Source organism: Nicotiana tabacum, chromosome 21 (genome assembly GCF_000715075.1).
Source record: "Nicotiana tabacum cultivar K326 chromosome 21, ASM71507v2, whole genome shotgun sequence".
Lineage (NCBI taxonomy): Eukaryota > Viridiplantae > Streptophyta > Magnoliopsida > Solanales > Solanaceae > Nicotiana > Nicotiana tabacum.
Genome location: NC_134100.1, coordinates 89,243,407 through 89,257,549, shown reverse-complemented (window position 1 = coordinate 89,257,549; position 14,143 = coordinate 89,243,407). Strand labels below are relative to the sequence as shown.

Genomic DNA, 14,143 nt, shown 5'->3' with positions numbered 1-14,143 from the left:
CTAGTACGCATGCTTTACATCCAGAGACGGATCCAGAATTTAAATTCTATGGGTTCAATTTAAAAATTTTTAACATTGAACTCATTATATTTTTAAAGTTATGGGTTCATATCTACTATTTTTGCAATTTTAATAAATTTTTACTCCGCATCGAAAGTTATGGGTTCAGTTGAACCCGTAGCCACTAAGCTACATCCGCCTCTGTTTACATCAAAGCAATGAGTACAAATTAGGTGTTTTTCGTGAATTATAATATAGTTAAATATTAATGTGCAAATAGTTAAGTTGAGGTGTTGAAATGGAAAATTTCTAAGTTCGTTTACCGGAATGACAAACGGACACAAGTTTAGGTGGCCCGAAGGCCATTCCGCCTTATTTTGTTTATAAATTATTTTAAACAAGTTTGGTGTATTTAATTATTAGCCCACAAAAAAATTGAGTCTTTATTTTTTAAAACATTTAGCTAGTATATAGTATATAGTAAATGTATAATCAATATATAGTATACATTATACAATTGTTATATTTACAATAAGAAAAAAGATATTTATAATGAATCATAAAACTGATCTACTCTAAAAAAAGAATTTGGTAAGAGTAAGACTAAAGCTTCTAAATTACATGCTTTATTTGTTTTTTGTTTTTTTTAAAAAGGGAACAATCATAGCAATAATTGTAACTCAAAGTCAACAAGATTCTCGTACCCACAAAGTCTACCCCTATTGAAGAAATCTCATGCACACAAGTAAAGAAAACATGCAAATTAGGGTCGATTTCAACGAGATATTCCCATATACAGTGATTAGGCAGCCAAACTTCAAAAGGCTCAATTACCACTTTTTGAATTGCTTGTAAAAGACCTTCAATAAAATTAATATGATAAGGTTAAAGTGAGAAAGAAAAACAAATCCCTTTTTGAATTGCTTTTAAAAGACATCCAATATTTACTAATATGATAAAGTTAAAATGTAATGAAAAACATACCCTTTTTATATTGCTTGTAAAAGACATCCAAACACATCAATGCATATTTAATAATTTTTACACTTTTATATCAAGGATAACCACGTGTAAAGAACAAAATAATCTTTGTACTATTAAATAGGTCATTTCAATCAAGTAATTTCTCATAATTACTGAAACTATTTACATGAAAAATAAGATATGAAACCTGCTACATTCGGCTATTAACCGATAGTATGAAAATACTTACATTTTTTTTATGTATATAAGCTAAATTCTGAAAAAATAGGAATATTACGACATTACGACAGATTAACCTACACTGATAAGCAAAATTTTATTTACACTGTCAGTGTATATAAGTTAATCAAAAGAACATATACAAGTATATATATTGAGGGGCGTAAGGGACAAGCTAATACAAACTTTACAACTCCATGTTGCAGTCAAGAAGATTCTTGAGGTTGATACAATAAGTCAATCAAAAATCTACCAAACTTTGAATTTTGAACAGTTGCTTTTACATTATAAACTATAAATACAGACTTATCAATTTTATTTCTTAGACAGAGAAGGTGGCAAAATTACAATGGCAACCACAATCAACTCAAATATGGCTGTAGTTAGTAAGGTGTTTTGTTCATCTTCTGAGGTAGTTCTTGTAGTTCGAAGGCGTCCACATGTTGTGAATGGTGGTGGTTTTATTGTCACAAATTGTGCCCAAAATGTTGTTTTCAAAGTTGATGGATGTGGAATTCTTGGAAAAAAGGAAGAACTTATTCTCAAAGATAGTTATGGACATGATTTACTTCTTATCAGGAAAAAGGTAACATTTGGCAATAGAAGCAATATATATATTCTAACTATCATGCATCTTTCAATCGTAAAATAAGCCACTAATATTTTGTTTTAAGGCAGGCTGCCTGCGTTACATCTCCTTAGGTGTTCGTGAACACGAGATGCTTCATGTATTAGGTTGCCGTATGCATGTTTAAATCATGTGGTATATGCACATTGAAATGCTGAAGTGGCCCTATTTGTGTTTCCAGCTGGACCGAATTTAGCATTTTCCGTCTTCTTTATTTCTATGATATTTGTGCGTAATTGTTGCCGAGGAGAGCCTTAGAGTAACAATAAAGTTATTTCCGTGTAACTTATATATATGTCATGGGTTCGAGCCATAAAAGCATCCACTAATGTGTGCTATGTTAGACTGTCTACATCACACCCCTTGGGATGTGGCCCTTCCCCGGACCCTGCATGAATGTAGAATGTTTTGTGCGTTGGACTGCCTTCTTTTTTCCTTTTTCGGTTGTTGAGTTATTTTTCCGTAACAAAATATAGTTTCTTTGACTTTGGTGCAAGAAACTAAAAGTTGGATGACCATCTATGAAATTATTCCGGCGTCTATAACAATTGTGAAGGAATTTATTTGTGACTCATATACCTTCAATTTTCAGGGAGGAGTAATTGAAGCATTAAGCATGCAAAGGAAATGGAGGGGTTATAGTAAAGATTTTGAAGGTTCTGAAAAGTTGGTGTTTTGCTTGAAAGAGCCCAAAAACTCTTGTTTCTTGAAGAAAATGCCAATCAAGATTTCCATTGAACAAAAGGATTACAATGATCATAAGATTTTCCAGATTGCTGGCTATTTCCCTGATAGATCTTGCAGCATTATTGACTCCTCGGGCAATGTAATTGCAAAGGTAGTTGATTTCAAGGTTAATGGTGACATGTTTTTCATATACTTTTCCTTTCTAATTTGGTTAAAAAGGACAATTTGATGCACAAAGCGTCCCACATTCACACAGGGGAAGGGCCGCACCCTAAAGGATGAAATGTAGATAGCCTACCCTAATGCAAGCATTAATGACTGCTTTCACGCGAAGACAACTTTACCGTTGGTCAAGGCTCCCCTTCTTCCTTTCTAATTAGGTTGAACTTTAAAAAACATGAAAATGCAACTTTCCAACATTGTGGCTCCTCCTTCCTTGATCACGTCAACTGTGGCATTTTAATAGCTGAGTCCGCTGCCACTTAGGAGCATCGTTTAAATTAGGGGTAAATTTGAATACTTTGCTAACGGTAGGGTACATATTTTCCGAAAGTATAACGGAGGTTAAATATAGATAATGTTTGAAAGTAGAGGGATATTTCTGACCCTTTTTCCTAAATCCTTTTATGAATAGTAAAGTAAGCAATGGAATATTGCAGGTTGGAGCTAGGAAAGAGGTACAGCAAGTGATGCCAAGCAATGATGTGTATACTGTAACAGTTAAGGCAGGAATAGATCAAGCTTTTGTTGTTGGAGTTATCGCTATTCTTGATTACATATATGATGGATCTACCAAATGCTAGTCCTTTTTCTATGTCTAATTAATGGCAAAGAAGAAAATGCTCACCTCTTCCTGAAGTTGCAGAATATTAATATTGTTGTTGTCATCTTCAATTAGAACTGGCAATGCTCATTTCAAGCTTTAACTTTGTGTGTTTCTATTTCTGTAGATTGCTACGTGATGTTTTTAGTTACTTTGAATTATATTCAATGAGTATTACTATAGGTTACTGCTTCTTTTTCATTATTGTATTCATTACTGTATTTCTTTTCGAACAATACCGTAATTATGCTTCAACTGAACCGAGAGTTTATCGGAAACAACTATCTTCCCCAGACCTTACATGTGAAATTACACTGGGTTTGTCGTAGTTATTGAATGTTTATCTATATATTTGAAGAAATTGGCTACGCAATGATCTCTATGAGGCTTTCGTTTTCGTTTTGTTTCTTCCTTCAGTTGGAATATATGTAATCCTATAAATACTTGAGAGCTTCAAAAGGAAAAACAACTGCTATTATTCTCTCCACTGCTAAACTTCGTATCATCCTAATCAACACGATACGTTTGTAAAAATAAAGAATATTGAAGGATAGAATGCATGCAAAAATCAAAATATATGGTTCAAGTAATTACTATATTTTCATTTACCACGGAAGGAATAAAAGAATCATATCCTTTTGTGGCAGAGACAAAAACGTTAACCGTACCATGAAAGAACTCTAGTCTTTCAAGATTACCAGTAGATTCAGAATTAAAGGAATGAGAAATACGAAAATAAGAGTTCGTAAAATTTGCGAAAAATATCAACTAATCAGTAGGCAGGTTGGCAAGCATAATATACCTTAAACCTTAAACTATGACCTCGTATCACAAGGTTACAAATTACAACCTCAACTGTGTAGTCAATGGTAAAATTGCCACTGGAAATTGCACGCCTTTGATTCTTTAAAAGTACACCGAAATTAGAAACTGGAAGTATAAAATAGCTAGTCACAATGCAGAAATTCAAGAGTGTTAAAGAAAGATAAGTTTAAGGTGCTGGAATGAAGCACGTGAAATTCAGCACGAAATGTAAATATAATCCCGCGCAGTTGCATTCAAACATTTTGTGAAACTAGGATGATCCCGAGAAATGTTACATTCAACAATTAGAAACTCATTATCAGCATATGCAGAAGGATTCTGTCTATGCCCACCAACTGACAATCATATGGGATCTTACAAGTCCTGATAGCGAACATACATTTCTAACTGAAACAGACTATCCTGTGACTAATTAGTCACGCTCACTGATGGCTGTTAAGTGCTCATCAATTTCCTCGGTAGTTAACACTCTGAAGACGGGATCTTCTTTCTTCACAACACCAACCTGCAAAGGACCAGAAGAGATTACGATATGAACACTACTGCCTCTTTTTCATGGCTTTTTCACTACAGTATTTCTGTTAAGGTAAGGGGGGTAAGGCTGCGTACACACTACCCTCCCGAGACGCACTTGTGGGATTACACTGGGTTTCTAGTTGTTGTTGTAAGCAGTGAAAATAAGCAGTTTTAAATCCTAAAAAGCACTACAATTCACTTAAGACAAAAGACAAAACAATTGTGTGATAAAGGTCTCATGTCTTCTGTTCTGAAATGATTTGTTCTAATTGCTAGTTCGATGAAGAAGATAGTGTAACTACACAACCATATCCATTCAGGAAATAATGGATATACGCAAATATCTTAATGTCATATCATATCCCGTGGTCGTGCAATAGTAATGTTTCCAGGTGCAACTCAAGCAAATGCTTATATTAGATCAGTTCCCAAACAAGAAAAAGAAAATGACTCACTCCCTCCCCCTCAAGTGGTGATCAACACCGGCAATAATAACTGCAATAACCAAATGGTGGATAATATAGAGAAATAGACAAATTACCTCAATTTCACTGGCCTTAAAATCCTCTTGCAGGACAGATTGAAGAGCAGAAATTGCAGTCTACATAACAAAAATAATGTAAGTGTACCCTTCAAACTTTAACATCAGACCTCATTTGCAAACAACTCTAGCAATTACATAGAACATGATATACTGCAACTTTGACCCAAAAAAATATATATATTATCCTCAATCTCAATTAGACGCAACACTCTTACTTCTTAAACAATATCTGCTCAAGTGTAAGCACTAGCCAAATTAAGAGCTTTTTTTTTTGGTTGATGAATAAAAAGAGATGACCAAATTAAGAGCTTTATAGCTTCATGCAAAAGAATCCATTTACCTACGCCAATATGTGATGGAGCCACTTCCCGATTTTATTAGGAGGTTACATCAACATCTTAAATTCACCTTAACAACAATACTTTCTAGTTCTATTCTCTATTGAAACCTCTACAGTCAATTACATGACAAAATGAGAAATTCTGTAATAGGTAGTATAGGCAGTGAGGAACAGAACAACAGCACAATATTGATATAGATTGGAAAAAGTTGAATCCTAGCTAGGTAAGTCGCTACTCTACTTGGGTACACTCTTCTCTAACTGTATGACTTCTTTGAACTGCGATTATCTAGAGGTTCCAAATTCTGCATAATGCATCACCAGAAAACATCTGCATAACTGTGTTATGTGGCTGAAAGTAGGTGATGTTTGACTTTTATTACACAGATAACAAGTGATATGTAAAAGCAGAATCTTCAATTCATGATAACTCTACACCAAATAACCTTCAATTCAGAACCCACAGAACCTTACACAAATATTCAATGCAATACTAATATAGCCTAGGGAATGGAATTCCATCAATACCAGAGATTTGAACAGAAAGGAAACTGAAAACTGCTAAAAATTGGGATATAAAGAAGAATTAAAGCCTAAAACCACGTCTGAACACTCCCTTTCCTTTTACCTGAACAGTTTCTTCATAGGTGAAAGCAGGGTCATTTTTCATTTTCTTCTCCAAAAAGTTAATTGCCTCTTGCTCTTTAGATCCAGCACTTGTAGCCTGCACCAGGTCAATAAATGCAATACCACCATGAACAACAAGACAAACCAACAGAGTTTCAATACTTCAAAAAAATCTCAAGACAGGACTTAAAAGGCCTTAATGTCCTCCCATAAACTATAAAAATATAGCAGATTATGGGAGCAGATCTAAAGTAACCAGTCACCATTTGCTAGTAATTACTGGATAGGACAATGGGTTCCTACTTTTGGGTCATATAAAGGTGAGTGTATGCTACAGTCGCGCATTGAAAGAAGAGCTGGAAATCATGAAGTAGCATCTACTTTTCAACTCATCAAAAATCGCTTCACGTGCATGCTTCTAAATTACATATATATCTTCTCAAATTTAGTGGTTGAAGGTGCCTGTATGTTCATGTGCTGTCAAGGATTTACAAGAAAGCATGACATGGGTCCAAGATTCTTCCTGAGAACTTAACAGCAGCACCATCTGTTAAATTAGGAAACGAGTTGTCATGACTCATGACCTGCTCACACGTCATGGGTTCAACCTCGCTCCCCCTATAACTAGCCACAAAATCAAAGCTCAACACTCTCTGAAAAAAGAATGCACATCTCGAACATATGAAGCTGAACTGTCATGCCCAAGTACCTAAGGCACAATTGTCAAACAAGCATTCAACAACATACCCAGCATAATCCCAAATAGTGGGGTCTGGGGAGTCAAACAAGCATTCAACTTACAAAATTTTTGTACCACATTCACCTATAGATATAGCAACACATTTATTTCATACTGAATAAGTTCGTATTCAGTATACCTTATGACCAAAAAAATGACCAGCAGGGTCACACTTGAAGAGCTGGGGTCCTTTCTCCTCATCAATGCCCAAAATCATAGCAACTTTGCATCGAAAAAGAAAAACACAAACAGGGATGAGTAAAATGCAAAAGCAGAAATGTGCTTCCCTCCTCCCTCACCGCCAACACCAACAAAAAGAGAGGCAAGGACGCTTCACAAAGATCAAAAGGGAGCAGCAACAAACCTACTCCAAGGGGTCTCATATAGGCATGCTGTGTGTAAACCTGAGACTTGTCAGCAATCCTGCAAATACATGTTCCTTAGCACATTATACATTTATGAATTCTAGCAAATGTGTTTTAAATAGAGTCAACTGAAGAGCACTCGCAAAATTCATGCTACTTAACTTGCTTCCTATAATGAATCAAATAAAGAACTCATAGCTTCAGAAACTAAAAGTTAATGCTACGTCTACCCTACCAATAACCAAGAAATGGCACTTCGCATTATTAACTGGTTGAGCACAAAGAGGAGAATATAATGAAGCAAAAGGAAATACCATTTAGACAGTACATCCACTGGCATTTCATATCCATATTTAAAACGAAACTCAGCAGCTTCATTTCGAGCTTGTTGAACCAAGGTTCTTGCATCCGCTGAAATTGAAAATATGTCAAAGCAAAATATGGAAACATAAACTCAGGAAGGAGCTATTCGTTTCAATTCTCATAGTCACAAATTGAACGCGATATGATCCGTAGCTAGGTAAATCTAAAATACGATAAGTCAATCATCTTTGAACTCAAAATAGTCTCTAGTTAGTTAATAAAACCAATAGCCTTAGTAGCAAAGTGCTTTTGGGCTAAGCAACAATGCTAAAAGAGATTGATAGGCATTCATAATTTCATACGGGAAAGTTGAGGGAGGTGCAAGTTTTCACATTTTTGTGAAAAAACATACACTACCACAAAAGGAAGATATATCAATACGTTTCCTTTACTTACAGGAGAAAAGGTTGACTGATCGATAAAGAACCTTTGCTAATTGATACTATCAACCAAAAATTTAAATCCTTATATTCCATAAAAGAGTGCAAACCTGTCATGCCAGTAGCCAATAGTCCAAGATACTTGGTAATTGGGAACAGGTGGGATACACTGGTCTGATCCAATAGCTTGTCCTGCTCAGCCAAAATACAGATAACTTCAAACTCCACAGTACGTCCATATTTCCAAAATTACAGGTCTACTTTTCGGAAACATCAAATAAATATAAATAGGCTATGCGGAAAAAACTACAACGCTATCTGATTAATATATTGAAAACAATGGCTTCCTTTTCTCACAATTTCCCACAACCTTCGCTATATTATTAATCCTAGATCACGTGGAAAATAAATTTAATTCTCCATCAATTACTCAACCATACCATCAATCAACTAAGCCTAAATTCCAAACAAGTTGCGCTCAGTTTTATGAATCCTCCACATCTATTCTGCTTTATTCAAGCCTAGTTCATTGGGATACTATAAAAAGGGTTCAAGTTCTATGCACTAATAGCATAAGAAACATCCACAAATTCAAGTCACATAAAAGGTAATTGTAGGCAACTCTATTTAATAGCATTGATCGGTAACCTAGAATAAATTGTAAGTAACCTACTACAGTAAGTTAAATTACATGGATGGTGTAAAAAATGATAGCATTGTCAGTGTATATAACTTATATCCTACCAAAAACTCTATCTTTGATCGCAAATTAAGTGCTCTCGAGAAATAGAAGTTCTCTAAATCTATCACAAGTAATTGCAGGCAACTTTATTTGATAGCACCAATTGGTAACCTAGACTAAATGGTATGTAACTTGCTATAATAATTTAAATTACTACTAAATCATTACATTGACAGTATATATAACTTAAATCCTACTGGCAAAAAACTTGTCTTTGATTGCGAATTAGGAGCTCTGGAGAACTAGAGGCGCTTTAATCCTCTAATTTATATCCTACTAAAAAACTTCCATCTCTTTTTTTTTTACTAAAAAGCTTGTCTTAGATCGCAAATTAGCTCTCAAATACTAAAAGTTCTCTAAATCTCTCATTTACCTAGCACAAACATAGAAGTCTTCTCTAAACATAATTAAAATGCTCATAATTTACAAATTAATTAAAAACTCAAACTTACAGGAACTTTCTTCTGAGTAACAACACAAACGGAGTCCTTTCCACGGACGCCAATAGAGGTGATCCCGGCTGCCTTCACTGCCTTAAATGCATATTCTGTTCACAAGAAAAAACCCTAAAACTTTTCACAAATCACACAAAATCAATAAAATTTACGATTTAACTGAAGAAAAATCATATTTTGGCTATAAAATTTGAATCCAGTTAAAAGAGAGTTCAAAAAAAATGAAAAATGCTTACCGACTTGAAAGAGACGACCTTCGGGAGAGAAGATCGTAATGTGACGATCGTAGCCGCCTCCACTTCCTCGACTCATTATTCAAATGGTAAATTTACACTTCTTTTTAAGTTCGATCTGATTATTTTGATTCGACTGGTTAGGGTTTTTAAGAGAAAAGAAAGTAGATTTCGAAGGGGAGAAAAAGAGGAGAAAACTTTGTTAACAAGACAACGCTTTTGGATGTCTACTGAAGTTCCAAAATACCCTCCTTAGGCATTGTTTGCCTAATCGAATATGATCTAGTTTTCTAAATCTACCAGGGGTCGTTTGGTTCTGCCATAATGGGGATAAGATCACTGTTTTAAAAGGCACGAGCGCAAGGCGAGTCGTTTTACATATGCATTGGCGAAGCGTAAGCCCCGAGTCACGGGGCGTAAGCCTTATAGGTATTTAATTTTAATATTTTATAAAATAATATAATTACGGTAAATATTTATAAACAGGTAAAATTGCATAAAATTTGAAGAAAACTATAAAATATATATATATATATATATATATATATATATATATATATATATATATATATATATATATATATGTGTGTGTGTGTGTGTGTGTGTGTGTGTGTGTGTGTGTGTACAAAAAACTAGTCAAAATAATCTATTATACGCTACTTAGAAGCACAAGTAACTTGAGTCGAAAAGAATAAAGTTTTCTACATAGAGTAACAAAAAGGATGACTAACCTGCAATTTGAACTTTGAACTTTCTGCTATGAAGGAGAATGGAGTTCTCTTTGTATTTGTAAAAAAATAATAATTGAATATTCGTTACTTTTGGAAGATATTAGCAGGCTAACGGACAAGATAAAGAATTGGAAAAGACCGTGAATTAGGGCTTCAATCAATAAAAAAGATCTTGACTTTTAAATTTAATGCATTTTAGTTCCTTTTTAAAACTTTTGAGTAACTACCAAGCTTAATTTTGAGAATTTGGGTATTATATGAAGGACTTATTCAATAAATTTTATTTTAATTTGAAAAAATCTCTGAAACGTATGCCTCACTAAAAAACGCACCTCAAACGCCCGGTCGTATGCTCCGAACGCCCGGGTGTACGCCCCGAATTACTGGGCGTATGCCTCTTGAGACTTTCGCCCCACGCCATCGCCTCGGGGCATTTTTAGTGTGGCTCGTCCCGAAAACGCCTTTTGAAACATTGGATAAGATGTATAAAATTTGGGATTAAATTTTTTTCATGTTTAATTTGGGATATTAATTAAGTCCAATATAAAATTATATCATAAATTGGAATTAAATTATGTATAAACCTAAATGAGATAACTAATGTTAAGATTAGTTATTCTAAGATAAAATTATGAAATGACTAGCTTATCCTTCTTCCCTTTTCACTATAAACTTTTTTATGTTTTGAATCAAGGTTAAAATAAAAAAAATAAAATTTTATCAAAGTTTATCCACCTTAAAACCATATATTTTGGATTTTATACATTATAATCCATTTTTAGTCCAATGAACTAAACAAAATAAGGGAGTTGAGACTTGAGAAGGAACTGTGATATAGTAATATTAACATTACCACAACAATGATTAAGCCTTAAATATTTATAAGTTTTATTAGTAGAGTTGAGGTTACCAAATTCTGAGGTGTTGATATCAATTTATTTCGAATTTTGGGATAAGCGTTGTAATGATTTAACCGGTCATTTTGACTGTTAGAACCCCGTTTTCCCAAATAAGACTCTCCGTATGTGCTTTTAATGATTTATGACTTGCGATGATGGTTGGTTCGGGACTTGGAAGTGTTCGGGTTGAAATCGAAACACTTGGTTCCTTAAGTTGGCATTAAAGTGCTAAGTTTGACTTCGGTCAACATTTTGAGAAAACGACCCCGGAATCGGGATTTGACGGTTCCAATAGCTCCGTATGGTGATTTTGGACTTAGGAGCGTGTTCGAAATTTTATTTGGAAGTTCGTAGTTAAATTAGGCTTGAAATGGCTAAAACACGAATTTATGTTTGGAAATTTGACCGGGGAGTTGACTTTTTGATATCGGGGTCGGAATCCAGTTCCGAAAATTTTTATAGCTCCGTTATATCATTTATGACTTGTGTGCAAAATTTGAGATCAATCGGACTTGATTTGATAGGTTTCGGTACCTAATGTAAAAGTTAAAAATCTTAAGTTTCATTAAGCTTGAATTGGAGGATGATTTGTAGTTTTAGCGTTGTTTTGTGTGATTTAAAGGTTTGACTAAGTTCGTATGATGTATTGGGACTTGTTGGTATAATTAGTTGAGGCCCCGAGGGGCTCGGGTGAGTTTCAGATGACTAACGGATCACTTTTGGCCTTTGGGAGACTACTGATAGCTGCTGTATTTTTCTTCTGATTGCCTTATACGCGATCGCGTAGGGTAATTTGGGCAGAGGTGAATTTGTTCTACGCGATCGCGTGAATGGGGTTGCGATCGCGTAGGCTTAATTTGGGCAGCTGGAAATTTGTTCTATGCGATCGCGTGGGCACGTCCGCGACCGCGTAGGTTAGGCCAGCTTGTGCATCGCGATCGCGTGTCGTTGTTTGCGATCGCGTAGGGGAAACTGGGGAGGAGCTGGGCCACGCTTCGCGATCGCGTAGGTTTACGGAGTCAGTGCTTCACGATCGCGTGGGACTTTATGCGATCGCGTAGGGTTATCTTCTGGGCAGTAAAATTTGTGCTACGCGATCGCATGGAAGGAATCACTGGGCAGAGAGTTTAAGTTCCCAACATTTTCCATTTCTAACGATTTGGAGCTCGGTTTTGGACGATTTTTGAGAGATTCTCAGAGAAAATAACGGGGTAAGTGTTCTTAACTCAATATTGGTTAAATTACCCGAATCCATCACTGATTTTATCATTAATTGGTGAATTGAGTTGGAAAAAGTTTGAAAACCCTCTTGGATAGATTTGAGGATTTGAGGGCCGAATTGTTATCGGAATTTAGAAATTTTGGTATGGGTAGACTCGTGGTTGAGTGGGCGTTCATATTTCGTAACTTTTGCCGAATTTTCGAGATGTGGGCCCCACTGACGATTTTAAAATTAATTTTGGACTTTTATTGAAAAATATAGTATTTTCTTATAGAATTTATTTCTATAATTGTTAGTGATTGTATCGAATTATTTTGGCTAGATTCGAGCCAAAAGAGTTGGATAATCGTGGAAAATGCCTTCTAGTGGATTAAATTGGAGCAAATTGAGGTAAGTCTCTTGTTTAATCTTGTGAGGGGGAAATTACCTCATAGGTGATTAAAATTAAATAATTGTTGCTAATTGTGGGGGCTACGTACGCACGAGGTGATGAGAGTCCGTGCGTAGCAACTATTAATGCTAAAATCCGGGTAGTTTAGGACTCAAAGCAAGAATTACTTGTGTAAATTATATCCGTTATTTAATTACATTATTTGATATATATCGTATCCATGCGTAGCTATATATATTGTGAATTGTTAGATAAAAATATTAAAGGATGGAAATCTCATATACTTGATTTTCTGTTTAAATTAATTAATTGTTAAGAGAAATTGTTCTTCCTCCCAAATTTATCTTATAATAAATATACTCTCATTTCGTAGGTACATAAGAAAATGTCCTCCTTTCTTGTGGAGCGGGCCGAATGCCTCGTTAGGATAGATGCATATATGGATCGTGTCGCACGTCCCTCGGCAGTGTACACAAAACTTCGGATCGGGCCGTATGACCTCGGCAGAAATCGTGCTTAATAATAATAATTACACGTTATTTTGATAGTTTATTTCAGCTTGCGAAGCTAATTGATAAATTGGAGAATCTTTAAAATTTAAAGAATTATTATTTCTGCTTGCTAAAGAATTATTGGTTATTCCTGTAAATGAGATTAATTGATAAATTTAAAATTATTTGAATTGAATGAATTTAATTAATATATTGAGAATTGTTGCATTTGAAGGAATTTGATTATTTCTGCTGGTTAAATAAATTATTGTAAATTTTGTGAATCATGCTGATTTAGATATTCTAGTTTTATTTCAATTATTATTATTGACCCTTAGTGAGTGTCAATGTCGGTCATCTCGTCTTTACCACTTCGAGATTAGGCTTGATACTTACTAGGTACACGTTGTTTACGCACTCATACTACACTTGCTGTATTTTATTGTGCAGGTACATATATGTCTAGCGGCTTTGTGGGCACAGAGGTGTGGTTAATAATTGTGGGGATATAGGTGAGCTGCATTCTGTATTACGATCCGCAGCCAACAGAGTCTCCTTCAGAGTTATTATATTTTTCCTGTCTAATTTGTATTCCGGACAGATGCTGTATTTTATTTTAACTCCCTAGTAAATGCTCATGCACTTGTGACATCAATTTTTGGGATGATCGTGGGTTGCACCGTATTGGAAATTTTAAAGATATTATTACGGATTTTGTAAACTTCATCTTCTGCTATTTAATTGAGGGAAAAAAACTATGACTTCAAAAAAATATTAAAATTAGAATTTATTTAGTATTTATTATTAGCTTGCCTGACAGTGGTGTCCGGCGCCATCACGACCTTTATGGATTTTGGGTCGTGACAACATGGTATCAGAGCACTAGGTTCACTTAGGTCTCACGAGTCATGAGCAAGTATAGTAGAGTCTTGCGGATCG

At 34.9% G+C, this 14,143-nt stretch overlaps 2 protein-coding genes across 2 annotated transcripts; one reads left to right on the top strand and one right to left on the bottom strand.

The window, feature by feature from the left end:
• The first annotated feature begins 1,453 nt into the window (after positions 1-1,453).
• Positions 1,454-3,542, top strand: LOC107824017 (protein LURP-one-related 6-like). The gene is made up of 3 exons (XM_016650743.2): positions 1,454-1,789; positions 2,424-2,669; positions 3,178-3,542. The coding sequence occupies exons 1-3, from the start codon at positions 1,553-1,555 to the stop codon at positions 3,319-3,321; spliced, it is 627 nt and encodes a 208-aa protein (XP_016506229.1). The 5' UTR covers positions 1,454-1,552; the 3' UTR covers positions 3,322-3,542.
• An 832-nt stretch (positions 3,543-4,374) lies between these two features.
• LOC107824016 (proteasome subunit alpha type-6-like) lies at positions 4,375-9,793 on the bottom strand. The gene is made up of 9 exons (XM_016650742.2): positions 9,474-9,793; positions 9,235-9,329; positions 8,151-8,232; positions 7,612-7,708; positions 7,297-7,355; positions 7,072-7,154; positions 6,195-6,290; positions 5,224-5,283; positions 4,375-4,671 (listed from the first exon to the last, which is right to left on the bottom strand). Exons 1-9 carry the CDS (start codon positions 9,547-9,549, stop codon positions 4,579-4,581), a joined length of 741 nt encoding a protein of 246 aa, XP_016506228.1. The 5' UTR covers positions 9,550-9,793; the 3' UTR covers positions 4,375-4,578.
• Between the last annotated feature and the right edge of the window lie 4,350 nt (positions 9,794-14,143).

What these genes read in the sequence shown, in the direction of transcription:
- LOC107824017 (XM_016650743.2), top strand. Translation starts at nt 1,553, where the DNA reads ATGGCAACCACAATCAACTCAAATATGGCTGTAGTTAGTAAGGTGTTT. An exon ending in TACTTCTTATCAGGAAAAAG is followed by an intron (nt 1,790 to 2,423) that starts GTAACATTTGGC and finishes TTCAATTTTCAG; the next exon opens with GGAGGAGTAATTGAAGCATT. An exon ending in CGGGCAATGTAATTGCAAAG is followed by an intron (nt 2,670 to 3,177) that starts GTAGTTGATTTC and finishes GGAATATTGCAG; the next exon opens with GTTGGAGCTAGGAAAGAGGT.
- LOC107824016 (XM_016650742.2), bottom strand. Translation starts at nt 9,549, where the DNA reads ATGAGTCGAGGAAGTGGAGGCGGCTACGATCGTCACATTACGATCTTC. An exon ending in TTACTCAGAAGAAAGTTCCT is followed by an intron (nt 8,233 to 9,234) that starts GTAAGTTTGAGT and finishes TTGGCTGAGCAG; the next exon opens with GACAAGCTATTGGATCAGAC. An exon ending in GTGGATGTACTGTCTAAATG is followed by an intron (nt 7,356 to 7,611) that starts GTATTTCCTTTT and finishes ATGTATTTGCAG; the next exon opens with GATTGCTGACAAGTCTCAGG.